Below are 27,381 nucleotides of genomic sequence, written 5' to 3'. Positions count from 1 at the left end.
ATCTCCATTAGACTGGAAAGAAATAATTTTCTTTTAAATGAGTTTGGATACTGACACTTAAGGGTACAGCTTACAGGGTTAGGTACAGCTTACAGCAGTAAAATTTTCGGAAATATTCAACATTTTTTTCCTCCATTACTGTGTCTTGTACAATAATGAAAATGGGTATGTGTAAAACACTGTCCTTCTGCTATATGAAAAAAATATTTTTACGATTTAAAAAAAAGTATTTGTGTGTATATATATATATATATATATATATATATATATATATATATATATATATATATATATACACACATATACATAATAAATTTCTAAATTATAGACATCAGCTCAAAGAATTTTGAGTGACCACAAGGGTCCTGAATACAATAAACATGTACAATAATGTGATGTGATACATTAAAGAAAAAAGAAAGTTCATTGTTGAAGGCAAATATAAGTTGATTAATTGAAATAGAGATGATGATGTAATATTTGAAGAGAATCCTTGATAATATTTATAAGAATAGACATTACAGAATCAAAAGGAATGTGAAGTTCCTTAAGATAATTCCACGTGAATTTTGTGATTGAACCTCTACTGCCAAACAGCAAACCAATGACGGACCATTGTTTAAGAGAGACGTTGTACTTTTGAGAAAGATACGGCAGACAAGGTTCATATATGGACTTCTTCTCAATATCAACCTCGGTGGCCTGATTTAGGTTTCTTTCGAAACGGATAGTAGGGTCAAGAACAAGAGCCCGTTTTAAGCGTCCGTTGATATCAATAATTTCTGCCCGTCTAAAAGAACCATCTGATGTTACACAATGTACTTCCTCATGAATTTCCCAATTTAAAGTTTTTAACGATATCGCCAAAGCATATCGTACACGATGATGTCTAGCATTGATCAGCAGCTCGCCTTTGGGGCATTGTCCAAGCACGTGTCCAAAAATTCCAACCTTGTGCACACAAAATAAATTATTGGCACTGAAGAGTGCCTTTTCGTAAATATAATGATGCGCATTCGACAAACGCAGACAAATCTGCTCTTTTTAGTATTTTAAGACATAATTTGGTAGGTGCAGTCATTGTTCTAAAATTTTCCCCAAATATTATTTATTATGGAATGTAGTTGAAAGAGCATGATATTGTAAACATGAGTTTCTGCAATAAAATAAAAGCGAGAGGGCATAAAAAAGTGGTGAAACGAGCGACTTCCGCCGATTTTGGAATAGACACCGACGCACTTGAACTGCCAATCACACTCAATCGCTTTCACCTTCATCTTGACGGAAGAAACTCGTGTTTACAATATCATGCTCTTTCAACTACATTCCATAATAAATAATATTTGTTTTATTTTGTGTTAGAAGAAAATGCTGATATTTGACTATTTTTAATGAATTTATTTTTTATCAGACAATCTATCAAAGGTAGAGAAATGATCTTGCATCATATTGTAGATATGACATGCATAAATACACACAACAAATTTCATCACAGAATGTTGCATAGTTTTTGAGTCGTGTGGGAAACGTTTCGTCACTGCACAGTGAACTGAATTTTGAAAAAAAAAAAAAAAAAAAAAAAAGTGAATATTTTTTTTAAATCGTAAAAATATTTTTTTCATGTAGCAGAAGGACAGTGTTTTACATATACTAATTTTCATTAGTGTACAAGATACAGCAATGGATGAAAAAAATGTTGAATATTTACAAAATTTTACTGCTGTAAGCTGTACCTAACCCCTTAAAACCTACCTGTCATTCTCGTGTTTTATTTTTACTTAGAAATATAGTTAATATAACCACTTACATGTGTTAAAATAAACTAAGTTGTAATTACCTCGTCGACTAGTTTCAGCTTATGTCACTAGTTCTGATGTTGGCTGACATAAGCTGAAACTAGTCAAATAAATAATTACAACTTAGTTTATTTTAACAAATGAAAGTAGTTACATGAACTATATTCCTAAGTAACATAATGTTAAAAATATGTAATCGAGATGATTTTTATTTTTTGTTTATTTATATATTTATTTAATCTGACAGGATTAAGGCCATAAATAAAATTAATTAATAGTAATATGCGTTACAAGAGCGGTATGTTGAAGTTTTCATGTTCTAGGAAAAGTTTGAAAAAGCGAAGCGTAGTTGAGCTTTTTTAATTTCCGAGAATTGAAAGAAAACATACCGCTCATGTATCGTCCATTATTTTGTGCGAAGATCGTTTATTACATACCTGAAAGAGGAATTTCTAATTAGTTGCAATGAAATCTCCATCTTGGTTTCTGTTCGATGACGGCAAATTTGCAAAACAAAAATATCTATCTTCAACATTGTTGCTTTAAAATGTTTTCTGTGTCTACTATACTCCAGCAGGCCGTGATATACGTCTGTCTTTCCCCCCCCCCCCAGTCTATGATGAGTCTGGAATCTTGTTGATTTTTTCACGGCTTCCTTAATGTTACTTGCATCACGAATGCAGTAACTTTAGTGGAGTTGTAGAGTTTACTTAATTTTTGCAAATATTTAAAAACAATAATTAACAGTGCAATTTAGGTGAAATTGCAGTGGTAAGTTTCCAATTTATAATTATTATTGTATTGAACGTCTCTAAAAATAATATGTTAAAAGCTTAAAGCAGTAAAATCAATATGTCACTTAAGCGGTAAGAAGAGGGAAATTGTTATGTGTGTTAGGTTGTGAATACTGAATGTAGAATTTTAGACTTTCCGCGGATTGGTTTTGTGCGGAAACCAAGCAAATACGCACGATCTCGCACAATAGTAATATACGTTACAAGAGTGGTATGTTGACAAACATACCGCTCGTGTATCGTATATTATTTTGTGCGAAGATCGTTTATTACATACCTGAAGGCGAATGTCTAATTAGTTGCAATGAAATCTCCATATTGGTTTCTGTTTAATGACGGCAACTTCGGAAAACCAAAATATCTTTCTTCAACATTGTTGCTATAAAATGTTTTCTGTGTTTACTATACTCCAGCAGGCCGTGATATACGTCTGTCTTTCCCCCCCCCCCCCAGTCTATAAATGCGAACTTAAAACAAACGGTAAGGTTATGTAATGATTTATTTTTCATTTTAATATTTTAACAATATTATTTATATAACATATTGCAGTAATAACATCGGCATCTGGAACCTTGTTGATTTTTTCACGGCTTCCTTAATGTTACTTGTATCAGGAATGCAATAAGTTTCGTGGAATAGTAGACTTTACTTAATTTTTGCAAATATTTAAAAACAATAATTAACAGTGCAATTTAGGTGAAATTGCAGTGGTAAGTTTCCAATTTATAATTATTACTATGTTAAACGTCTCTAAAAATAATATGTTAAAAGCCTAAAGCAGTAAAATGAATGTGGCGCTTAAGCGGTAAGAAGAGGGAAATTGTTATGTGTGTTACGTTGGGAATACTGAATGTGGTATTTCACACTTACCGCGTATTGGTTCTGTGCGGAAAACAAGCAAATACGCACGATCTCGCACAAAAATATTTACTCTACTGCCAAGATATTCCTTAATATTATAGAAAGGATTATCAACAAGCCAGCTATACAACAAATTCTCAATTGCATTAAACTTCATAAACTATAATTCCAGTTAAATTCGGCAAACTTATAGCCTTACTCTTACATAAAAAACAAATACATTAATAGTTTAGCAAGAAATGCGTTTATATTATTTTATTTATTACGCAAGATGGCTATAAAATACTTTCTCTATTTAACGATGCGGTATTAAAATTATAATTTTCTTTGTCGTAACTTAATCTCTTCCCCTAAAAGGGATAATATTCAGCCTGAATATACGTTACATTGTCTCATTAGTAATATGCAGACTATTTAATGATGAAATCGTACTTGTGAATAAAAGCATGTTTCCTAGAAATGTTGATAGCATTTCATTTATTACTGGTACTAAATTATCTGTTAGATTTATGGTGACAGTAGAGGTCGTAAATAAGTTGTTAATAGTTATGTGAATGGTTTTTGTAAGACACTACATGCCGCATTATTCAAAATTACAAGATAGTGTTTTGTCATGTTGACATTGGTTATGATATTCCATTAAAAAAATCAATATTCCTAAGGCACTACCAAGGATGGTTTCAATATAATAAGTTCTGTGATTTTTATGAGGAGTTCATGATTGTGGCTTCAAGATTTTATCTGTAGAACTGCTTGACACTACTGTGGATACGGGTAGTAAATAACAAGTGACTGTAAACTTTATGTCAACAGATATTAAAAAATAGTACATTATGCAACGAGCCTATAATGGTAGTAATTAAGACGCGAGTATGTTTATGAAACGAGCGCAAGCTCGTTTCATAATTTTCATACGAGCGTCTTAATTACCATTATAGGCAAGTTTCATACGACTTTTTATGCTCGACCATATTTCTAACTTGAAATTATTCATAAGTATTCATATTATTCTTATCTGACTGGGGAGCGGAAGTGACCTTGTGCAATATCTCGTAAATTGTGAGATGTGCGCAGACGCGAAAGTATTGATTTTTTACGAGGAACAAATGTCATTGACCTTGATATAATCTAGAGAGTAAAATGAACATTAATCTTGATATAACCTGGAAATTGATTTAGACATTGAAAAACGAGATGACAAATTGAATTTATTTGAATATTATTTACAATTAACGCTAATTATTATAGTAACAGAACATAACCTTCTGCGACAGTATTGGATTTCCAGCCTCCGTGACGTTTCGCTAGTTGTCTTTCGATTGTATATCCGAGAATAATCGATACTTGCCCTTTCATATTGGTGCAATGGTGCTTTCTGATTGGTGGAAAACCTGAACTTTAATGAATAGGTGTACTTTAATGAGGACCATTAAAGGGCTGCTACCAAGTGTATAATTACTACATTTCGGCATGGTCGAGCATGAACAACCTTAAGAGTGTTTTACTGATACGAGTTGTCATTAATAAACAGCTACCGGTATTCTTTATCTGGGATATACTTACTGAAATATATTGTAATTGTTCCTTAAAAGTAAAACTCAAAAAGATTTTGGAGAAGGGTTTTATGAATATGAATTTATAAAAATAAAAACTAAATATGTTGTTGTTGTTTTCTAATGCCAGGCATTCGACAATAAAGTCATTTGACCTCTTGCACTCCAATATTTTTCAAAGATATTATCATGGTCAGCCACTGAAGCACAGATTTTGAGGTGTTCCGAATCCATTAAAACTAAATATAAAATAGTTCTAAAAATGAATCTTTTTATCATTCATATAAATATAATAATAATAATAATAATAATAATAATAATAATAATAATAATAATAATAATAATAATAATAATAATACTTACTTACTGGCTTTTAAGGAACCCGGAGGTTCATTGCCGCCCTCACATAAGCCCGCCATTGGTCCCTATCCTGAGCAAGATTAATCCATTCTCTATCATCATATCCCACCTCCCTCAAATCCATTTTAATATTATCTTCCCATCTACGTCTCGGCCTCCCTAAAGGTCTTTTTCCCTCTGGCCTCCCAACTAACACTCTATATGCATTTCTGGATTCGCCCATACGTGCTACATGCCCTGCCTATCTCAAACATCTGGATTTAATGTTCCTAATTATGTCAGGTGAAGAATACAATGCGTGCAGTTCTGTGTTGTGTAACTTTCTCCATTCTCCTGCAACTTCATCCCTCTTAGCCCCAAATATTTTCCTAAGCACCTTATTCTCAAACACCCTTAATCTCTGTTCCTCTCTCAAAGTGAAAGTCCAAGTTTCACAGCCATACAGAACAACCGGTAATATAACTGTTTTATAAATTCTAACTGTCACATTTTTCGACAGTAGACCGAATAATAACAGGCATTTCCCATATTTATTCTGTGTTTAAATTCCTCCTGGGTATCAATTATATTTGTTACTGTTGCCCCCAGATATTTGAACTTCTCGATCTCTTCAAAAGATAAATTTCCAATTTTTATATTTCCATTTCGCACAATATTCTCGTCACGAGACATAATCATATACTTTGTCTTTTCGGGATTTACTTCCAAACCTATCTCTTTACTTGCAGTAAAATTCCCCTGTTTTTCCTAATCGTTTGTGGATTTTCTCCTAACATATTCACGTCATCCGCATAGAGAAGAAGCTGATGTAACCCGTTCAATTCCAAACCCTCTCTGTTATCCTGGACTTTCCTAATAGCATAAGTAATTATAAAAACTATGGAAAATTCACTAATTTTATTGTATGAATCTGGATGTGGTGCTCCTAATATTATGGTAACGTATGTGGCATAGTTTAGTTTACAATACAACATTTTCATTATTATCGGCAACAGTTTTAATACTCTTTAATTAATTTTTATTCAGTTAAAGTATTTTCATTTGGTGTTATATTTACAAACAATTTTGTCCATTGCTTTAGTATTCACATTTGTACAACATCCAAGGTATTACAGATTCTGTAATATTGTATTTTCAGACCTGGTGGTGGAAGCAGAGAAATGGTACCATCAGCTGGGTATGGGGGATACCAGCAGCCTCCCCCTGCAACTGGTCCTATTGACTTGGCACAAGTGAGTAACTGGAAATAGAAAACAAGCTGTAGATTCTGTTTTCAATATATAGAATTATAGTTCTAAAGTAACATACACAGTCAGCAGTGACTGCAACTGTACATTTTTACACTAGATTCCAGAAGTATGAAGGTTTAAATGTGCAGGTAAAGGGTCGAATACCAATACTTTTCAGGTTAATGGCACCAGTGAGTTCAGTGACCAAGATGTTTCGTTGCTGTTACAGTACATTGCTGAAAATTACATTGAAAATATTCCACAAAAACAGATTATTATGCGGGAGTTGAGCACAATAAACGGGTATTTTATAAAGGCGTTATATATGAAATGTGCAGGGACCGGACAAAAAAAAAAAAGCATATTACACGGGATAGCATAATAAGCAGGCACGTCTTATCGAGGTTTCACTGTAGTTATTTTGACAGGCATTATTTAATTACCTGTTGAAAATATTATACAGCATAGCCATATTTAATTTTCAATTTGCATTGGAATTTATAAGGTACTGCTTCGCTTACTGTCACAGAGAACATCAAGCTTGCAATGTCAACCACAACTGGGACCCTTACGTTCCCCAACCAACAAGACTGGGACTGAGGACAAGGGATTCAACTCTTGTGCCAGTAAGAGTCCTGCGCCACCTATGTTGCTGCGGGGATGCCCCACACCTTCCAAATTGCATCCTCCCACTCCTCACAGCCTTACTACGCCAACCATGAAGATGGCTGACGGCACAGTAGGGAATGACCCAACCATGGAACAGCTAGTGCCCGAGCGGGACACGAACCCAGGCACTGGACTCACTGTGGACGTGTGCAGCAGCAGTGCCGTGCAGGAGACACTGAGTAAAGGATCAATGATACTTCCTGAGGATAGCCAGAGCCGTAACCTCAAAATGCAGCACAGGTGAGGTTCTGTCAGTATGCAGAGAGTATATACCTGCCATGTGCAAACAAATGTACTTTTGGCCTGAAGCCTAAGTATGTTTTTCTCATCATGTATTTGCCATCTGAATTCAATGAAATGTACCATTCTCCCTGTAGAAACTTTTGGTAAGGTGGAAACATCTAAAAATTCGTTCATTCGTTTGGTCTCAATGAATGGCTTCATCCGAGGTTTTCCCCAGCCATGGGACTGAAGCCGGATGGTCTATGGCGAATCCTCGGAATTACTTCATTTCCCCCTTTGATTTGATTACCTGGTTGGGCTTTTCCGAGGTTTTCCCCAACCAAAAGGCAAATGCCGGGTAATCTTTTGGCGAATCCTCGGACCTCACCTCATCATTGTAGAAAATTACTACATTGTAAAACTGTAAAAATTGTAAAATATTGTAAAAATTTGTAAAAATTGTAATTGTAATATTGCAAAATTTTGACTTGTTCCACATCTTAAAGCTTCCTTACTCATGTAAGATCTATGGAAGATAATTCATTCATTCATTTCATTCATTTATTTTATTCCATAGATCTTACATGAGCAATGAAGCTTTAAGATGTGGAACATGTCAACATTTTACAATATTACAATTACAATTTTTACAAATTTTTATAGTTTCACAATTTAGTAATTTTCTACAATTTTTACAATTTTGTACAATTTTTTACATTTTTTTTTACATTTTGGCGAGATGTAGTGAGATGAGATGAGGTCCGAGGATTCGCCAAAATATTACCCGGCATTTGCCTTTTCGGTGGGGGAAACCTCGGAAAAACCCAACCAGGTAATCAAATCAAAGGGGTTGATGCCAAGGACTCGCCATAGACCATCCGGCTTCAGTCTCACGGCTGGGGGAAAACCTCCGAAGAAACCAAAGTCCAAAGGGGGATCCAACCCAAGCCCGAACGCAGCTCCGGATCAGCAGCCCAGCGAGTCTGCCGACTGAGCTACATCGATGGCTCTACTAAAAGTATACAATACATAGTCAATCAGATTATTAAATTTACAAACGCAAACGATCATTCATAAGTTGAGCTATATGTATAATACAAAACAAGTAAGTTAATTAAATTTAAGGCATAAACAATTCAACCAGTTGTGATATACAGAAATTGATAATACATATCATGCAAACTACTTCAAATTACAAACACAAACAATTTATCAGTAGAGCTATATAGATTACTATTCAATTTAAAGCATATACAATTCATCTGCCAAAACTATACAAATATATAATGAATGAATGAAATGAATGAATGAATGAATGAATGAATGAATAATGTCATTCATTTTCTATATTACCTTTGTAAGATTTTTTAAAAATATGTATTTCGGTAATACCAAAAAATCATAGGTCTACCCTAATTACCAGTTGTCATAATTTTAAATAATCATTTTCTTTCATTTTATTTTATTCTGATCGTTTCCAATAAATAAAACTTTGTGGTTTTCTTATGCTTCAGAACTTGGATTTGTTCCATTCTTACTTTATTCTGTTAGTATGATGTAGCATATCTGTAAGATAGAATTCATTTTGCCCTAATGATATGGTGATGGACAAAGATGTTGACTACAAAAGAAATTTTCATATTGTTCCCACTGTCAGATTATGATAGGACACCATCACTTGATAAGTGAAAATGGGTAATGCAAAGGGTTCAGAATTTTGTCTGTGACAGTAATCGGTCAAATATCGTAAGAACTTTGTATGACACAGGACCATTATTTTTATCTCCCTCCTGGAGAAAGGTTTGGAGTTTTTCACCCTCAGGCAGGTTTGAACCCATGACATGTGGATTCGGAGACGAGCATGGACTTCACTATATTACCAAATATGTTTTAGTAGATAATGAGTACCATGTACCGATTATGTCATTGTACTTTTTGTTGCATTATACGTAAGAAGGGAATTTTGATACAACATGCAGTCAAGTATTTCATTTTGTGTAATAAAACTTTGCGTTGATTACTGTTCCTGTAACTTAAATTCAGTTTTGTTTATGACACATCTAAGTACCAGTACTGTTACTGAAATTTCATTTTATGTTCTCCATGAAGTCTTTCTTGTAACTCGCTGAACTTATTTTATTTTGGATATACCATTGATAATAGTGGTCAAAGAGAGCTAGCGCAACCTGAGAATATTTTGTTCTTCCTCATGCACTTAAGTACAACATCAGTAGATGCACTGCATTGTTTGTTACTTGCATCACATTGTATGTGTTTCTTCACACAGAACATCATCTCAAACTGTGACCAGTAAGATGGCAACTGTTTCGAGCAGTGGTGCAAGGCAGCTTGGAGGGAGTAGTAGTACGCGATGTATGTCTGGTAATGGAGGTGGCAGCACAGGCACGGGTAGTGGTCGTAGTGGACATCTACACCACCATTTGAGTGTGGAGGAACTGAGACTGATTCAGGTACTGGTTAAAACTAAACTCCATTTCTAGAAAATTAGGAAAAGTCTACCCAAAATAACTGAAACATATGTAAATTATGGTGTGACTCCGTATTAAATATTTAAAAACATAATCTAAACAAAATGACTAGTTTCGTATAAATATTAAATTGACTTAAGAATACCTAGGCCTACAATAGAAAAAAAATATTGGTTAGTGATTTCCAGTACCTTCAATTGTTATCAGTTGAGATCTTGTGAACTCTCCTGGCTTGGTAATGTGAGAGTACGATCTTTGAGGTGATTGCATCTAAAGAGAAATTCATTACTTTCTATACTTTACATGTTGTTAATTTCTTATTCGTTGGTTAATTGAATCGGTCATTTCAAAAAGGTCATGAGTCAAGAAACTGAAATTTTACAGGAGAAAGATAAAACTACCTACAGCATAAACTACCTAATTTTTAATTCTCATATGGCTGTCAATGATTAAAGCGTTATTGAGGAAAATATTGCATTATATATTTTTCATTTAAAATTTTTTGTTTGGCATAAAACACATTTTCAAAATCAATGACTCATGACCTTTTTGCAATGAACGTCCACATTTTACCAATTAATAAAATATATTTTTAGCAAATAATGTTCTAATTACATAAATTGTTTAATGCACCAATATACAATGAATGAGAACACTTATGGGTACTATTTTCATATTATACAGGGTGATTCACAAGGATTTACCATCCTTTACGGAGGGATTTACCATCCTTTACGGAGGTTATTTCTGAAGACATTTTGAACAAAAAATGTCATATAATCATAGTTCCTATTTTCAATATTTTCAAAGTCACACTAATTTAAAATTGTTTGTAAAATAAGTTTTTTCTTTGGTTTGAAGGTAAAAGAATAATACAAATAGAGAATGAACCATTCAGAAGTAGCAATTGGCAAGTTTTATGAAGCTAAAAATGTGCTGTGAAGTCCTTAGTTGCTTCGTACAGACATCTTTTTCTATTTTTAACTAAAAAATTACATTATTCTAACGCACTTATCACAACAGTTATTACAAATCACACCATTTCCACCGACTTAATTATTTGTAGTTCAAGTTTTCATCCTAATTTATAGTCTTGGAGAGTTTGCAACACATTTTAAAAATGTCGCCGCACGCTTGTAAACGGCATTCGTCGCGCTACGTAACTGCATACGGCTATCTTTGATTTCCGTAGCGCTCGCGCTGGCTGCTGACTGCACGCTGACCAAGATCACGCCTTCACAGGAATGCATTCCAATAACGAAACGTAACTCTGTAAATATTGAGAATGGGACCCACGTTTATATGAGATTTTTTGCTTTGAATGTCTTCGGGAATAAGCTCCGTAAAGGACGGTAAATCCTCGTGAATCACTCTGTATAGCTGTATTTTATTTAGAACAAGAATGAAGTCTAATGAAAATCTACACACTTTGGATAGAAGATAGATTGAGAAAGTAGTTTTTTGTTTGTTTGTTTGTTTTTAGTCCTCCTGATCATTTTCAACTTCTTTTCCTCCTTGTCTTGGCATTTCCTGAAGTTGATCGTAAAACTCTGTATACTCAGTTGGAATATATGTACTTCTTCACCTTAAGAATGTTCCCATTTTTTTTTTCATTGATAGGCATCTGTTTTGGAGGATAAGCCAACTCTGTAGGAAGTACAGAATTCTTGTTGTAACTGTGAAGGAGATTGAATTTCTCTTTGCCGGCACCATCGATGAACTGTTAAGTTTTTATTTGACCGGGGCAGCTTGAGTTGTATTCAAACGCCCTCCACTTAGAAGAAGAAAAATACATTTTATGTACCTTAGGAATTTTTCCCGTACTTGATTCAGAGAGAAAAGTCTTCTTGTAATGAATAGACCAACATCACTTAAAGTCCAGTACAGGCACAGCATCAATGGTTTCTTCTGAGAACTTACATGACACCTTTTTAATCATAACGTAATATTCCTTAGGTAGATATACCCTATCATAGCTTTTTAGGTTACAGTCCCAAAATCCCTGTCGTTTGGTAGGAAGCTGTGACCTTTTATTGGAAAGAATAACGTTATATAATTTGGAATCACTTTGTTGTTACAATGGATAAACAAAAGCAGATCATTTTGTTGTTTTTATTTTGACCGTCACACCTGTCAGACAATAGATGCAGCTCAGTTACATTCTGTAGAATATGCTTCTGGATGTAATGAAACAGAAATGAACATACGTCATTTTCACCTTTGTGTGCTTCTTCTTCATGATATACATAAAAATGTGAGAGATTAGTTTTTTGATTATGTATGCCAAACACATAACTGTCTCAAATAAAAAATGTTCTATACAGGAATATTTGGCATAAAATGAAAGGTCAATCCACAAACATAATTCCCTTTTAGACTAAGTTCAGAAATTTTATTAATATTGGCATACAATTTTTTGGACCTACGGTGAGCCATCAATTCTGCTATTGCAGCTCGCTTGACAGACTGCAAGATGGGAACTGCGTATTTCAGCTGGTAAAACTTCAAGAATCGGATTCTGACATCTTTCCATAACAAAATCTTACCTTCAAATATGGCTATTCAAGTTGAAATGAAAAGGATACAGGAAACACTATTAATTTCCGCGAATGAACATTTTGAATATAGGCTACAGATTTAAAGTCAGTCATTGCAAAAAGGTCACGAGTCAAAGACTCATGACCTTTCTGCAAGAAGTGGAAATTTCAAGCTTCGATTTCAGGACTATTTGAAAGTATATTCATAATCTTCTTACATAGACTGGTCGGTCTACCCCTACAGCACAATGTTCAATGCATAACTCATTTTCGTAAAAAAGTTGACTCATGACCTTTTTGCAATGACCGATTCAATTGTATTAATGTCTAATAAAATCATCATAATATTGTATTGATTTTCGGGAGAGAAAACTGAATTTCCTTTTGTCATTGGCTCTGGTTATGAAGAACTGAATTTTCGAATATTTTTGTCACTTACCAAATAATCATGAATATGTTTTTTACTCGTTCCAGAATAAAAAAAAAATTAGAGTTACACACCTCATATTATACACCTATACACAATGTATTTTACTCTTTATATAATAACCAATCAGAAACGACCTGTTATCACTTCCGTTTATTGTTACCAAATGATAACAATTGACTATTTTCTTCCAATATGTCGCTTATACATGGCACATTGATGTTCTTGCGTACTAATTTATATTGTTGTATATTATTATTATTATTATTATTATTATTATTATTATTATTATTATTATTATTAGTTAAATTTTTATACAAATATACAATTCTGTGTAAGCTGCTGAATTCTGATGCCATGTCATGTACTGCTGCACAATGTGATAACATTGTTGTCCTACAACACGACTGTTTCTTTATAATTCTGGACAAATTATAGTTTGTGTACTTCCCTTTGTTCTTGCTGATAGTTACCCTTTTCTACAAGCGTATTAAAAATTATGTTATGTGATATTTTTTATGAAATATTTTTTTTCCCATTTCACCATAATATCACAGTCTAGTATATACAGTCACGAAGCTTGAGTTGTGAGGGTACTAGAAACAATAGACTGTGCCGGTACTATTTCACATTGTCTGTAATGAGGCGATATTACCGATCCTAGTGGTTAGCAACTATCTGTGGATGCATATTTACTACATATTAAGCTTCGTGACTGTATATAGCTACTAGACTGTGGTAATATGCTGTTTCTTCCTCTAGTTATAGTCTACTAGTTAGCTTGAAAATTCATATTAATTAATTCGATTAAATAGACTTGCTATAATTACCAGTTATAGTTTCTTAAGAATGTTTATCTTCTAAGGAAACCTGTACTGGTAGCTACTTGTAAATTGTGTTGATATTTAATTTCCCAGAACAATGCTCTCAGAACCTGATGGATTACCTGCTACTACAGTATGTCTTGTGAGTGTTTTCTTACTCATCTAACCTACCCCATAGATAGGCGATCCTTACAGGTCTTGTATGATACTACCCTGGAGATGGATTTTGTAAGGAATTTTATATTGTTGCAGAAATTAAATCTTGACACACTGTTGAAATAGGTACCAAAAAAGTCTTCTAATTCTATCACCTTAAGAGGAGGAAGGTATTTTTTTGTGAAAAATGAGTAAATTAAAAAAAAAAAAAATTCTTTAAAATACTCTGTAATATGTGTGGAATACATAGCATAACATTGTTGAGTCGCCATTTTTAAACTTCCTGCGTTATGGATTTTTAAATCACTCTCCCACTTTTATTGTTGTTTCCGGTAAATTCAATTTTCAAAAAAAATTTTTTTTCTTTAAAATACCCTTTGATATGTGTGGAATGCATTGGATAACATTTTGTGGGTATTTGTGCCCTTATCGGATGTTGAGACGTCATTTTCAAACTTCCTGCGCTATGGATTTTTAAATCACACGCCCACTTTTATCGGTTTCCAGTAACTTCATTTTTTTTTTTTTTTTTTTGCTACATTGCCAGACAAAAATGGATATAATTTCTGAGCTATTAAAGATACATGCATGAAATTTAGAACACACATTCTTTAGACTATTAGGAAACTTTTTCTCTGTAACAGAATTTTGTTCATTGATTTCATTTTAAAAATACGTCCGTTTGTTTGCAAGAAGGAAATCAGAAAATTGTTATTAAATTTTAATTGTTTATTTTACAAACGTAGGGACTAATATCAGAATTCTGTTACAGACAGTTTGTAGAACATGCTTTTGCAAATACATTGCAAAAAACTGTTTGAATCTATCTTTAAAAACGGTTTAGATATATCGGTTTTAGTACAATTCTGCATTGGGTATATATATTTTTTTCAAATTTGGGCCCCCAAATAATTTTTTTTTTTTTCAAAATATTTTTATTTGGTTGAGTTGCCACAGCTATGAGCTCTCTACATACAAAAAATTAATATTTTACACCAAATAGGAAAAAAGTTAAAAAAAACACCATACTCTCCCCTTAAAAGGTCGAAATCTCGAAGAGTAATAAAGTTTACAAATTTACATACAATACATACATATATTATTTTACTATCCTGTAGCTGAACTGTGCTTCAAATTGCGTTCTGTATTGGTAAATAACTTCATAAAATTAATGTTAATGATTGTATTAGAAGAATCCAAAATTAATAGCTAGAATGAAATAGTTGATAAAAGAAATAGTCTTCTCTTGAGAACAGTTGATTATCTTTGTTTGCAGAGGAGACAGGACTCTAATGGCAGTTCTTCAGATGATGGCACTCGCAGTTCAGGCCATGCCAGCATGTCTGATGGCCACTTAAGTTCTTCTCCTCCCGCAGAGAGGCACCAACATTACAGATCACATCTGAATTCTGTTCCAGAAGATGAAAGGTAGGCATCTTAAAGTTTTAGAGCTTCCAAAATTGTGCATCTTATGAATAAAAATTAAATGTTATGCATCTTACATCTTCAAAATATTCATTCTTTGATACCTTACAGCTTTTGTATAAATAGTTTCTTCATAAAATTAGAAATAAAGTTACAAGCATTGTTCCATACTTTTTACTCAGCCTGTATACTAAATGAAAGCAAGTGGAAATATAGAGAAAAAAAAACATATATACTTTTGTCAGTTTGGTATAAAGTGTAATTTTATAACTGTCACTGTAAACTGCATTTCTGTTCAGGTTATCAGCCAGTGTGATGCAGAGTCAGTCACGGGCTGCACGTAAAGCTGGACACAATAGAAGTAGACACAGGGCAACACCAGCGAAAGTGAGTTTTGTAAAATAAATAAATATTCAGATAAACTTTATGATGAGATTTATACAGTTGCACTCATTTTCTCTCATAAATATTAAATCACATCATCATACAATAATTTTGCTATCACAATGTATATAAATTTTATTATGCTACTGCAGGATTTGTTATATTGTTGTACAGTATGTTAAATGTGAATAACATTGAACAGCAATAATGATTGCACACTTATTTTTCTTCTTCCAGTGATAGTGTAGTTGTATGTTATGATACTAGTAGTAATCATTCCAATTAGAGTCGACGGCAATTCAGAAGACGGTAGTCTGCTAGCATTTGCGTCGAGAGAGACAGATAGAGAGAGCAAGGCAGTGTACAACATTGCCACATCGTACTTCACGAGCATGTGCAATACAAATAGCGCAGGAGAGAATTTAAATTATCAAAAGACAATAATGACTTTAGCCGTTGATTACTGTAAGCATGACACCAAACAAACCGTCTTTCCTTCACTAAGAATATTTTTTGCACTGTTCTCAATCCCACTTCTGCAGTCGTTTCTTGCGCATTGGCAACGTTGCAGCAGCATCAAGATGGCCGGCAGCGTTCTGTTCGACAACGTTTTTAAAATAATTATACATCTTAAACACTATTTTCCGTACCTGCCTGTGCAATACTTGCCTTTTTACAGTCTCTGCTTCCATTTATTTATCTTGCACACACACAGTAAATGTTAGTTTTAGCCTACATATTCAATGTATTGAAACACTCGGAAGTGAACAAACGAACTCGGGAAGTACTTGTTATAGACCAATTCCGATTAGTTCTACTGTACAAGCTTGTGATGTCACATACCAGAAATGCTACAATGCAAATAGCAGCTGACCGTCTTCTGAAATGCCGTCTAGTCTAGTTACAGCCCGGATTAATATTTATAAAGCTTAAAATATGCAAGTATGTTCAATAAAATGTTAAGATATGCACTATAGTGTGCAGCATAAGTATCGAAAATTATCAGCTCGTAAATATTTTTACTTTTAAATGGACTGAAAAACTGACACTTATTAAAACTCATTGCATGCACAATTTGTTGAAAGTTGTGTAAAACATACATTGCAATAAAGCATAGTTAAACAACTAATTTGAATTTCCCTAATATTACTTAATATAAGATTTGTATATTCTACACACATTAAAGCTTCATGTTTTCCATGGTGAAACTCCTACACGTATTAGAGATCAAAAAACAGATTTTTCGCAGATTTTTGCACATTGAAAATAACCTCTTCATATCACAAGACGGTCAAAGATGCATGGAATAAACTTCATATTTCTTCTTGTGTCATCTTATCTTCCAATTCTGCTGCTTTACCACGTAACAATTTTGCTTTCTTACAAATGAAACGGTATCCAGAATTTTTTGCAAGAATTGAAGTGTTTCAAAAAGCGTTTTTTGCAATTTCGTGTGTTTCGAAGTTAAAGTATGAATAACATTTGCAACTAAGGACGAGGACTCTTGCAATGGAGAACACTGTACTTCCATTTAATATCTACTTTCGTGTTGCTTTTCTCTAGCTTGGGATTGTGGAAAGAATTTTATATTAAGAGCATTTTGGTTTTATAGTTGGTACGAAAGAAACCAGTCTTGGAGCTTAATGCATGACTAAAGTGTATTACTGCTTTCAAGATTATATGAAAATATTGAAAAAGACATCAAATGGTTGACCAGTACTATAGTATAAATACAAAACCCTAACCTCTAAATCTGGAGAAATGTACATACAGTAAGAAAAACTTGCTATGTTGTAGCTGGTGCCATCTGGCTCAGGCTTGGAGGACATCAAGTTGGCCATACAGCAGCTGACAATGCGGTCCCACACATCCAACACAGGCTACTCCACCTCCACTTACTCGAGTCTCAGTGGCAGTGAGTCCAGTGAACCAGCTGTACGTCGTCTCATGAGACATTCGTCACTAGAGACCATCAACACCAACGTCACAAGTGCGGATGAATTCGTGTGGGTTGATTCACATAACAGGTATGATAGACCTACAGTTGGTATGTAGTGTAGCTAAAAGAATTACAGAAGAACAGTAGTGGCTGATTGGCTGAGGCAAGAGAAGCTGGGCCTCAGTCACTTTGTTACCTGAAACTCAAAATTTTGTGAGTGGAATGGAGGAAAATTCTCTCTGGCACCGGGATTTGAACCCGGGTTTTCAGCCGATGCTCTATCCACTAAGCCACACTGGATTCCCATCCCGATGTCGGATTGAATCCTCTCAGTTTAAGTTCCACCTCTTGGGTTCCCTCTAGTGGCCTACCCTCATGCACTGCGTCATAGATGTATGACAGTGGCACAATGTCCACACATGTGCAGAGGTGCACTCGTTATGAGTGACTAAGTGGCTGGGATCTGACTGAATAAGCGCCGTCTTAAATCACTAAGTGATTATTTTTCGCATATCATATGTTATTATGATGTACCGAAGTACATATCGTCTTGTGAATGCAAGAACTAGGTAACTCGAAATTTGCGTTTTTTAGTTACCTCTTTTATAGCATAGCAAAAATCGCACAAAATGTAATGCTCTAGGTAACTGATCGAATGATACCAGAGACATCTATTTTCTAATATAACAAATAGGTAAAAGAAAAGAGACATTTTCCTTAGTACAATAAATAAGTAAATAGGCAATGTCACAAAATATGAAAAATCAAGTTACCTAGTTCTTGCATTCAGGTGACGATATGATATTTCCGTGCAGATATTCTGCGTCATCATATGATGAAAGATGAGTAGAATGGAGAAAAATTCTCTCCTGCACCAGGATTTTCTCCGTATTAGTAGTATTATTCTTTCAAAACAAGATTAAGGCCCTGTATCATCCTTTTCTACTTTTATATGTAACTTTATAATCTTTATCTTCAGTAACATAAGCACCATGTCTATCTTAGATATAATGTTACAATCTTTTCTGTAGGTTGGTGGAGTTACAGCACTTACCCTGGTCGAATCATGATGTGCTCAAAGTGATACAAAATGGACGTATCAAAGAGCATATGGAACGAATTTCCATGGAGACCATTCCACGCCTCTCATATCTCCTTCAGAGGGCCCTGGTCAGGGTCGGAAGGGAGGCACAGCGGCTTGCACGTCCACTCGGGATGTGCAGCAAACAGGAAGTGTGCTCTGCCCTGAGGATCATCCTGTGTCCTGCACTTGCTGACTCCTGCACTAAGGTGAGTCATTATATAGGGTTATTCAAAGATTGGGAGCTTTTGAATTTGCAGGAAATTTCTTAAAATAGGTCTGTGAAAAGTAGAAATATAGTTTCACTGGGAAAAAAATGGGATTCGTTTGGTATAAAGCATTGATGTAACATTTAAATATGTAGAAATGACTGCCATTTTATTCTTTAGTCATTAATATCTCCCAATATGAAGACAGATTACAGGGCTCACATCTCAGTTTTAAATCTTCTTATGGCATTAACAAATTCTCTATTGTATTCATACAACAGATATTTATTAAATAATAAATTATCTGTTCTCAAATAGAGAATGATCTCTGGAATCCAGAAATATCAGACAATTTTTAAAAATACATAATAATAAAACATACAAAATAGTGAAATTTCCATAATTTTTACACTGTGGAATAACCTATGAAAAATATTTCAATAAAATACAATATACCTAGGTACTACATAATATATAATTCATATTTATAACTTACCTATTGGAAAATAAATGATACTGTAAAATTTGCAATGGGTCCTTGACAATTTGGAGTACAATTTGGTCAATTTCTGAAGTTGTAATTTTTAATTAATTAAGTGCATTGACAGTACATTTTGAATCATCATCATCATCATCATCGTCAAGGTTTAAGCCTCTAAAGGCTTGTTCCGGTCTCATGCATTAAACATTTCTTGAGTCCATCTTTTCTTTGGTCTGCCAATGTTTCTTTTGCCTGTTGGTCTGTAATCTAATAGCAGTTTTGGAATGCGGTATTCTTCCATTCTTTCCACATGTTCCCTCCACTTACTTCTATATTGGTGTATCTTCTCTGTTAGTTTAAAGATGCCTAATTCCTTTCTTATGTCTTCATTTCTCCTTTTGTCTAACAAAGTGTAGCCAGCTATACTCCTTAGGAATTGCATTTCGGCGGCCTCTATTTTTCTCTCTTCACTTTTTTTTAATGTCCAACATTCCGAGCCATATAGGAACATGAGCACTGCCATTACTTTATAAAATTTTAATTTAGTTTCTTTCCTAGATTGTTTGAGGTTTCTTTTTATTGTTCCACATATATAGTTAAATTTATTAATCATTTTTAACGTATGATACACTGCAGCCTAAATAATTAAAATTGTTTACTTGTTCTGCCTAAATAATTAAAATTGTTTACTTGTTCTATCATTTTTCCTTCTAAAATTATTTTAGCCCTGATTGTAGTGGACCCTTGAAATGCTAGAACTTTTGTTTTGGCTTTGGAGATGTTTAATGCATACTTTTTGCTTACCGGTATAGTATTTAATTGGTATATGGCTTTTTGTAAATTATCCTCTGAGCTACAGATTAGAACTTGGTCATCTGCAAATAAAATTGTGTCTAAAAACCTATTCTTAATTTTAAAATGTGTCTCTAAATGTATCTGCCATTCTTCTATGACATTGTCAATATATATATATATATATATATATATATATATATGTATATGTATATATTGAAAATCAGTGGTGAGAGAGGACAACCCTGTCTCACTCCTTTGTTAATTGTTGCTATTTGAAAACATTGTCAAATCTACTGACATGAAGTGATTTAAGAGAAATAAATTTTAAACAAAGACACAAGAATAGCTTGTACAGTTTTAGTTTGTTACAATATGAACAATGCCAAAACAACCAAAATGAAACAACTTTGTTATTTGCTCCGACTCTACGGGCTGGCTCATAGATGTCACTAGTGCCAGTAAGCATAGACCACTTAGTAACCAGAGTGTACCACAGGTGGTTGGTTCACATTACACTTTGAATGTTGATCATTGAGAATTATTGGAATGTCACAGAGGAACTGGAGTACTCAGAATAAAACCCCTGTATTGCCCAACACAAATTATAAATTCAACACAGAGCAGGATTTGAACCCAGGCCCTCTGACTTATAAGCCCAATATTCTAGCACTGAGCCACCATGACAGTTTGTATAATAAACAGAAACTTAAGTAATAAATATAAACGTAACATGTTTATGATATTTGTGACAAATAATATGTCATACCTGGAGAAATGTCCATCTAGAATCTGTGAAATTAAAATAAAGTTTTTCATGCCTGATCTCATTCCAAAATTGGTTCAGTATTGTCGTTGCTTACTCCTCACTTTTCATACTTTATTGCATGGACAGATTCAAGAAAGAGACAATGCACATATTCTCTATTTGTATACAGTGTAACATAAGAGTTTATATTTATTCAGGCATGTCTGAGAGCAGCGGCCATGTTTGCAGTGTCAGGTGATCTCCAATTAAAGCAAAGCAAGTCTTGTAGAGCTGGATTACAGCTTTCTGTTGGGCGATTTCAACGTTGGATGGCTGATGTTCGTCTTGGAAAATTTGTACATGAGTGAGTTCACATTATCGGTACTATTTTTCTCTATTTTTTATTAAGTAACATGGTCACATCAAAAAGGCTTATGACTCAGTTAAGAGGGAAGTATTATATGATATTTTACTTGAAGCAAGTAGAGCGATCGGTTTGGAAGTAAATCCCGAAAAGACAAAGTATATGATTATGTCTCGTGACCAGAATATTGTACGAAATGGAAATATAAAAATTGGAGATTTATCCTTCGAAGAGGTGGAAAAATTCAAATATCTTGGAGCAACAGTAACAAATATAAATGACACTCGGGAGGAAATTAAACGCAGAATAAATATGGGAAATGCGTGTTATTATTCGGTTGAGAAGCTCTTATCATCCAGTCTGCTGTCCAAAAATCTGAAAGTTAGAATTTATAAAACAGTTATATTACCGGTTCTTCTGTATGGTTGTGAAACTTGGACTCTCACTCTGAGAGAGGAACATAGGTTCAGGGTGTTTGAGAATAAGGTGCTAAGGAAAATATTTGGGGCTAAGCTGGATGAAGTTACAGGAGAATGGAGAAAGTTACACAACACAGAACTGCACGTATTGTATTCTTCACCTGACATAATTAGGAACATTAAATCCAGACGTTTGAGATGGGCAGGGCATGTAGCACGTATGGGCGAATCCAGAAATGCATATAGAGTGTTAGGTGGGAGACCGGAGGGAAAAAGACCTTTAGGGAGGCCGAGACGTAGATGGGAGGATAATATTAAAATGGATTTGAGGGAGGTGGGGTATGATGATAGAGACTGGATTAATCTTGCACAGGATAGGGACCGCTGGCGGGCTTATGTGAGGGCGGCAATGAACCTTCGGGTTCCTTAAAAGCCATTTGTAAGTAAGTAAGTAACATGGTCACATTATTATTATTATTATTATTATTATTATTATTATTATTATTATTATTATTACCACTGCCATCATCATCATCATCATCATCGTCGTCATCGTCATTATTAATGTTCTGTAGTTACCCTACATCAATTTTCAAATACTCTTTCCTCTCTTACATGATTTACGTATGTAAAGTTTACAAACTATAATATTATATTGTGCATCTCGTTGATTATTTTTCTGATTTCCTCAACAATTGAAATGCAATGATATGAATCTGTGGAAAAAGAAATGGACACATACTACCATTGACCTGTGTAGGAATGAAGTGTGACCGTTCTACATAGTCAAGGCTGAAATAGGGGATATACGACAGTCAATAATAATTATGTTATCCACTGTCTGCCTGTCTCTATTTAATGTATCCATATAAAATTTCGAAATTTTGAAGCATGTTTTACACTTGTTCATTCTCTCTTCAAATTTTTAAGTAGTGTCGTAAGAATAAAGACTATCTCCTACACAGGAACACCACTTTATTTACATTGCCATTGTCGTGGTAAAGGAAATAAATTATATGTGTACAATTTATGTCAACCTTTGTCTATATATTTGTTATCAATCAATACTTCAAAAATTATAAAAAAGAAATGTAGTCACCATGGAGTATTTTTGTGAGTGATTTATGTAGAATACATACACATAAGTTTTGTTGAAAGTAGATTGCTATGCACTTAATATTTAAATATTTTGTTGTTTGTTGTTGTGTAGTCAACTGTCTGAAGACAGGTCTGAATCTCATAAGTGACACCAATAAGACATCACTCATGAGGCACCTAAGCCAGGAGATAATGGGGTAGGGTGGCCAGTTCTTTTCCCCCTCCATTGCATACATCGCCGATTAGCTACATGTTACACTAATCAGATTTCTGACGTGTACAAACAATAATTGTTCTTCCTCTGACACATATCGTCAAGTGAGATGTACTGTCTGATGATAGATGTACATGTCAGTCAGAACCTCGAACAGAGGTTTTAAAAGATGTTAATACACATAAATCTTGAAAATGATGGACATTCTTACTATTAAGTTAAATGTTGTCGCAACCATATTGCCTTAAATCCACTGTCTTTCCCTTCTCTTTCACATATTGCATTTCTCCACTCTTGTCTTATCTTGCGTCTCGTTTTCAAAATTTATCCACCCATCTTAACCTAGACACACGATCACAACACTCCTCAATATTATCCATTCCCTCCCACCGAATATCCTCATATTCATCTTCTTTCACTGTGGCTGTTCCTCGGCTTTGGAATTCCCTACCGAGTAATGTCAGGGACTGTCAGACATCAAACCAATTTAAGAATAGGCTCACGAAATATTTTTGTAACAATTCTTGTTAACAATAATATCTGTTTCAGGGTTCTCAATGTTTAATTTTTTATATATCACAGATAAATATCTGAATTATCTCATCATCATCATCATTATTATTATTATTATTATTATTATTATTATTATTATAACTATTTCTTACCAGTGTTTATTATTGTCACACTAACATTACTTATCCAACTTTCATTATTTACTTTCATGTTGTTTTATGGTCTAGATATTAATGTAATAACTATGTAAGCAATTGTATTCAATTAGAATTAGAGTCTGGCTGGGCGGAAGAGAAGGCCTACTGGCCTTAGCTCTGCCAGATTAAATAAATAAATAATAATAATTATTATTATTACTATTATTAAATTATACTGTATATTGGTATTTTTGTATGTGACTATGATTTAAATATAACAATGAAACGGAAGTAATATACAAAGAGAAACTGTTTTATTTACCGATTTATTATAGCCTATTATTAATTTTTATTAATTCTAATTAATTATTAAATGCGTTTTTTATATTATTTAATTTATTTGTTTTTTAATTATTCTTTTCTTTTCGTACTTTTTTATTTATTTTTTTTTTAATTTTATTATTTAATATTTATTTATTTTTAATTGTTTATTTCTTATTTATGTTTCAAGATATGCGGCTGTATACTTAACTGCTGGACTGGAAAACCTGTTAGAGGAGATAATACTGCAATGCCTCCCTAATGAAACGGACACTATTCTCACTGCTACCATGTTCGAACATGCTATTGCCAATAATGGAGATTTGTGGGGTCTTCTTCAACCGTATGCACATCTGAATGCTGGTAGGATTGCGTCAGGTGAGAGTATACCTGTTATTTGCTTTAATACTATAGTAATGAAATTCATAGCTTGCTTGATAGACTAAATTATGCATAGAAATACCACAATGTTCATTGTTCATGAAGAGGAAATGCGACGAGAATTTCTTGCTGAATTAAATGTTCAGTTATTCCTAATAAAATATCAGTTGAAGTATAAATTCGCAGGTGCTCGTGTAAAGAGGGTTAAGTATGAATTGACTAAACTGGAATAAGTTTAGATTTGAACTATCCACAATTACTTTTCCCTTGTGTTGAAGGGGTAAGTAATTCTTCCATCCATGATGCAGCTACAGTGCTCCATATTTTGTGACAAAGGGGTCTTGTTCAGTACCAAAGGAGAGAAGTTTACATACCTTACAATTTAACTTAACCCCCTTTACATGAGCAGCCGCGAATTATGCTGTAGTGTGTACTTGCTGTTCATGAAAATTTTATATACAGTAAAACCCCGTTTTAACGAACCCGTTTTTAAGGAATAATCTGTTAAGTCCCAGCCAAACTACCATGAGAATAATGTAATTAATTTAAGGAAACCTGTTTAAGGAAAAATCCACTTTTTAAGGAATACTTTTCAAGTGGATTTTGTGATAATGAAGCCCCGACTCAACTTTCAATAATAATCAATAGTACCAGCATATTCGATAGTGCATTTCAATCGACAGTAATATGGCACCATGTAGCGGCATTATTCTTTATCATTCTTTATGGTCTTGCTTTGAGTTGCTTTTACAGAATGATTGCTTTGCTTGCTTTGTTCTCGCGAGTTGTGTGGATCCTGCTTCCAAGTTTTTTTGTTAGTTTAAGCTGTTTATGCATCATTATAATGGCGACTATATGGAAGAAATTGACTATTGGCCATAAAATGAAAATAATAAGGGATGTCGAGGCTAAACCTCAAATTAATAACTAGAGCTAGGATTCGTATGTAGTAATAGCTAATATTTTTAGTCGTTATAGTTTACAAACATGCAACCCATAGCCCCCACTCCTTATACTTGCCAATCTTGTCATTCAGTACTTCTATTCGTTAGTGCTAAGGGTCTTTAATCCTCTTAACCACCAATTGGAAAACAGCGGTGGTTTAAAAGCTGCATTGCCCAGTCCTTGTGACTTTTCCTGCATTTCGAGTCTTGTCAACCAGGCTTAAAACCTTCTTAACCGGCATCACACCATCTCAACTATACTCGGCGTCATTCTTAACTCATACTACATATAAATCCTAGCTCTATTAATAACACTATCACTTATGACAAAAAAGCATGGTTTGCCAACTACTTCTTTATGAGAAACATTTGTGCCTCGCCATTTGAAGAGTTAGAATATATTATAATGAAATTTATAGTAAATAATAATTGCAAGCTTAATTAAATAATTATAATGTTTGGTATATAACACACATGTTAGTACTAGTTATTTTAACCTTTCCTTCCCAATTTATGTAAACTCCCTTTTAAGGAAAACCTCTATTTAAGGAAAAAAAAGTAATCCCTCAGATTCGTTAAAAAGAGGTTCTACTGTATTTCAAAATTTATTTAATATATTTGTGATTAATAATTAAAGTTACCTGTAAAACAGTAACATGGTTCAGTATAGGTTAAACTGTTGATATTGTGATACACTTACGTAATTTTATTTTATTTAAATGACTTCAGTACAAACATTTATTTTGAAATTGTTATTTATTGTCTTTACAAGCATACCACAAGGAGATAATTTTATGTATTGTGCTCTGGAAAGGAAGGTAAATTGAAGAAATGAATTTTCTTGTAGTTTTTGTCTATATATGTTTTTTGTATTCCTCAGTTCGCAGTAATATTTGAGTAAGTCACTTTACTGGAAGAAAATTTTTTAATTGCGGTTAATTTCTAGTTGTAAATGACTTTTCTTTATAATTAGCTAAGTTAGCTCTTTTGGTAGAGTGACAGACTGCACTGGAAGAAGCGGGAGTTTTCACTTTTCTATAATTTTCTAAATGGCTCTGCAATTTGTTCAGCACTCCTCTAAAATTTTCCGGAAAAAAAAAAGATAGTGAATGGTAAAAGATATGCCTCTTTCTTCAGAGGCTTTCTCTGAAATCTGTCTTATTTTATAGGAGCACTAGCAATGCCTCGCTGGGCGAGTGTGTCTAGTGTGAACACTGAATCAACACACACCTCGTCACTAGCGAGTGGCAAGTCAATAGAGCAGTCACTGCTGACTACATGTGTTGGGTCTGTGCATGAGTTGACAGAACTGCTGGCACGCATCAACACGCGACCCTTGACCTGGACACCACCAGCTGTTCAAGCCCTCTTCTACTTCATGCGTTGCTCTCAGGTGAAGTATCATGATGTGCCTGTATCAAACTAGATTTGTGGAAAACATCTGAAGTGACAAGAACTTAAAATTATTCAACTTATGGTTTATAATATAGACAAAGTGACTGTAGGTTATGTTTGTTTCAAATATCTAAGCTAATAGTAAAAGTAATATTTAAATCACTAAGAAGTAATACATATATAGGGTGATTTAATTCTCATTTTGCTCAGTCAATTTAAGAGAGCAGTGTATTATGATAATAATTTATTGAAAGAATTTTAATTTTGTCCTTCAAGTATGCAGAAATTTGATCCAAACAAATGTAACATTTTAAAATTCCATTTCGGAATGAAAAGTTACATTTGTTCAGATCAAATTTCTGCACATTTATAGGACAAAATTTAAATTCTTTCAATCATTTATTATTATGTCAATGGTCCAGAACCAGACTGTTCCAAGTCCATTTTACTATTTTTTCTTTCAGGAGAGCTATTTTAAGCTCCTGGCATTCAAAGCTTCATTAAACAATTTGGAATTTCTTCATAGCAACCTTATGGAGAGAAATATTTACAATTTTGTTTGATTCATATATGCAGGCAAGAACTGGAACACATTGAAACACAGATTTCTTCTCTATAA

The 27,381-nt window shown here is 33.7% G+C and overlaps 1 protein-coding gene across 2 annotated transcripts in view; it reads left to right on the top strand.

Moving 5' to 3' along the window:
- Window positions 1–27,381, top strand: part of LOC138695002 (ankyrin repeat and BTB/POZ domain-containing protein 2) — a 191,004-nt gene that overhangs the window by 124,891 nt on the left and 38,732 nt on the right. For both annotated transcript variants that reach the window (XM_069819278.1, XM_069819279.1), the window contains exons 3-12: window positions 6,503–6,596; window positions 7,123–7,502; window positions 9,772–9,955; window positions 15,194–15,345; window positions 15,642–15,729; window positions 17,524–17,753; window positions 18,697–18,955; window positions 21,195–21,340; window positions 24,233–24,420; window positions 26,537–26,760. In XM_069819278.1, coding sequence (XP_069675379.1) covers window positions 6,503–6,596; window positions 7,123–7,502; window positions 9,772–9,955; window positions 15,194–15,345; window positions 15,642–15,729; window positions 17,524–17,753; window positions 18,697–18,955; window positions 21,195–21,340; window positions 24,233–24,420; window positions 26,537–26,760 — 1,945 coding nt within the window. The remainder of the gene's footprint in view (window positions 1–6,502; window positions 6,597–7,122; window positions 7,503–9,771; window positions 9,956–15,193; window positions 15,346–15,641; window positions 15,730–17,523; window positions 17,754–18,696; window positions 18,956–21,194; window positions 21,341–24,232; window positions 24,421–26,536; window positions 26,761–27,381) is intronic.

This window comes from Periplaneta americana, chromosome 2 (assembly GCF_040183065.1).
Source record: "Periplaneta americana isolate PAMFEO1 chromosome 2, P.americana_PAMFEO1_priV1, whole genome shotgun sequence".
Lineage (NCBI taxonomy): Eukaryota > Metazoa > Arthropoda > Insecta > Blattodea > Blattidae > Periplaneta > Periplaneta americana.
The sequence above is the reverse complement of the archived record's forward strand: the minus strand, read 5'-3'. Positions and strand labels throughout refer to the sequence as shown.